The sequence below is a fragment of the Desmodus rotundus genome, unplaced genomic scaffold (assembly GCF_022682495.2).
Source record: "Desmodus rotundus isolate HL8 unplaced genomic scaffold, HLdesRot8A.1 manual_scaffold_15, whole genome shotgun sequence".
Classification (NCBI taxonomy): domain Eukaryota; kingdom Metazoa; phylum Chordata; class Mammalia; order Chiroptera; family Phyllostomidae; genus Desmodus; species Desmodus rotundus.
The window spans coordinates 2,599,864-2,601,825 of NW_026527203.1; the positions used below are offsets into that span (position 1 = coordinate 2,599,864).

The 1,962-nt window shown below is 50.3% G+C and overlaps 1 protein-coding gene across 1 annotated transcript; it reads left to right on the forward strand.

Moving 5' to 3' along the window:
• The first annotated feature begins 685 nt into the window (after nucleotides 1-685).
• Nucleotides 686-1,135, forward strand: LOC128780058 (ubiquitin-conjugating enzyme E2 D3-like). Its single transcript, XM_053917712.1, has one exon. It carries the CDS (start codon nucleotides 734-736, stop codon nucleotides 1,133-1,135), a length of 402 nt encoding a protein of 133 aa, XP_053773687.1. The 5' UTR covers nucleotides 686-733.
• The last annotated feature ends 827 nt before the right edge of the window (nucleotides 1,136-1,962 follow it).

The window sequence follows — 1,962 nt, forward strand, 5'->3', positions numbered from 1 at the left end:
TTTTACTTATTTGTTTGTTTGTTTATGTCTTTATTTTATAGACAGCTCCAATAAGTTGCTATAACATTATGACTATAGAATTATTGTTATAACAATGACACCCTCTCATTCAGGCCCTCTGTCTTTCCTGACCTTGCTACCACTGACTTGCTGATGTCTTCAGCTGGCCCTTGTGATGTCACAGAGCATGTTCCATACTGCCAGGGAAACGCAGGACCGTTTGGGGCAGGCCTGAAGAAAGAGTAGTGGCAGGCCGGTAGGAGCGGTTGGCACTGTAGAAGGGAGGCCTTGCGTCCTGGCAGCTCAGTTTGGGCTTTAGACACTGAGCAGCCGACAGTAGCAGAGGAGGAAGTGATGGAAGAAGCATGGATGGAGGAGCCAGAGGTGCAGCAGGAGGAGGTACAGGAGCCAAGGATTGAGGATCCAGGGACGAGCGGAGCACAGGTGAGCAGGAGCCCCTCAGGTCTTGCTGGTCCAGGTGAGTCCGCAACTCGCCTTCAACCCGCCGCCATTACACAGCCCACAGCCCGGCTCCAGCTCTTACCCACCGACCTGGGGGGTTGGCTGTGCCTCTAAACATGGTCTTCGTAAATCACGCCCCACTAACCCATCGTCTCCCCTGACCCTTTGTCCCTGTCAGGATATCCGGACCATCCCTGCTCCGTTTGACATATCCACCGCTCTGACGCGACTGCACAAGGAACTGACAGACATCACAAACGACCCCCCGCCCATGTGCTTCACGGGGCCGGTGGACGACAGCATGTTCACATGGAAGGGTACCATTATGGGTCCCGCCGACAGCCCCTACGAGGGTGGGCTGTTCCGCCTGAACATACAATTCCCACCCAATTACCCCTTCAGGCCGCCGCTTATTTACTTCACAACCCCGATCTACCACCCCAATATCAACCGAAGGGGATATAACTGTGTAGATATTCTCAGGTCCCAGTGGTCTCCTATACTGACCATATCCAAACTCTTGCTATCCATCACCTCCATGCTATGTGACCCCAACCCCAACGACCCCTTTGTTCCGTCCATTGGGAGACTGTACTTACAGGACAGGGATGCCTTTGATACCATGGCCCGAGCTTGGACCAAGAAGTATGCTAGGAGAATGAGGGACAAATGATAACCCCTCACCTCAATAAAACACCTGGCTTTTGAATGGGCTGTTCTTTGACTACTTTCTGGGAGGCATCCTTTCCAATATCACATGTGACACATTAGAGTGTGTGGAGGCTGGAGGGAAGCTGTGGGTGGCGTGGGTGTGAGAGGTGAGGGGGAAGGGGGCATGCTTGGGAAATGGGGTAGCGGGAAAGAGGCCAGTTCCAATAAACATTTTACTGAAGGCCTTCTTTCCTCCTTAGGGATAGGAAATGTAGAACAACAGTGTGGTGGGCTTAGCAGGAGTACTTTAGAACTGACAATGGCGGGGACCACTGGATGAAGATTAGGAAGTTCATAAGGTATCTTTTTCATTCTGAGGCACCTGTGTGTTTAGGGGTTTGCTTTGGCAGAAGTGAACGGCAACCCATAGCCTCTACTACCAGGCCTGCATTTAACTGCAGAAACATTAAGTGGATGAGGAGTTGTCACAAAAAGAAAACTGTGTTTTGTTGCAAGAATTCTCCACCCTCAGTCATCAATGCCCACCTTTTTGACATATATGCCTCCCTGCACACTCTGGATTGCACCCCAATTTCCAGCACATGCCCACATGTTGACAATAGCTCACATGTACAAGCTGCCCTAGTGCCTGCCCATCAGTAGATGAGTGGTAAGTGCACACAATGGAATAAATAGTACATGCCAATCTGTCCCCTTGCGACAGTGTGCATGGACCTGAGGAACATTATGCTCAGTGAAATAAGCTAGTCAGAGGAAGACAGATACCAAACAATCTCACTAATTTGGAGAATGAAATGAACAAACTGAACTAACAAGGCTGATTGGGAC

What these genes read in the sequence shown, in the direction of transcription:
- LOC128780058 (XM_053917712.1), top strand. Translation starts at nt 734, where the DNA reads ATGTGCTTCACGGGGCCGGTGGACGACAGCATGTTCACATGGAAGGGT.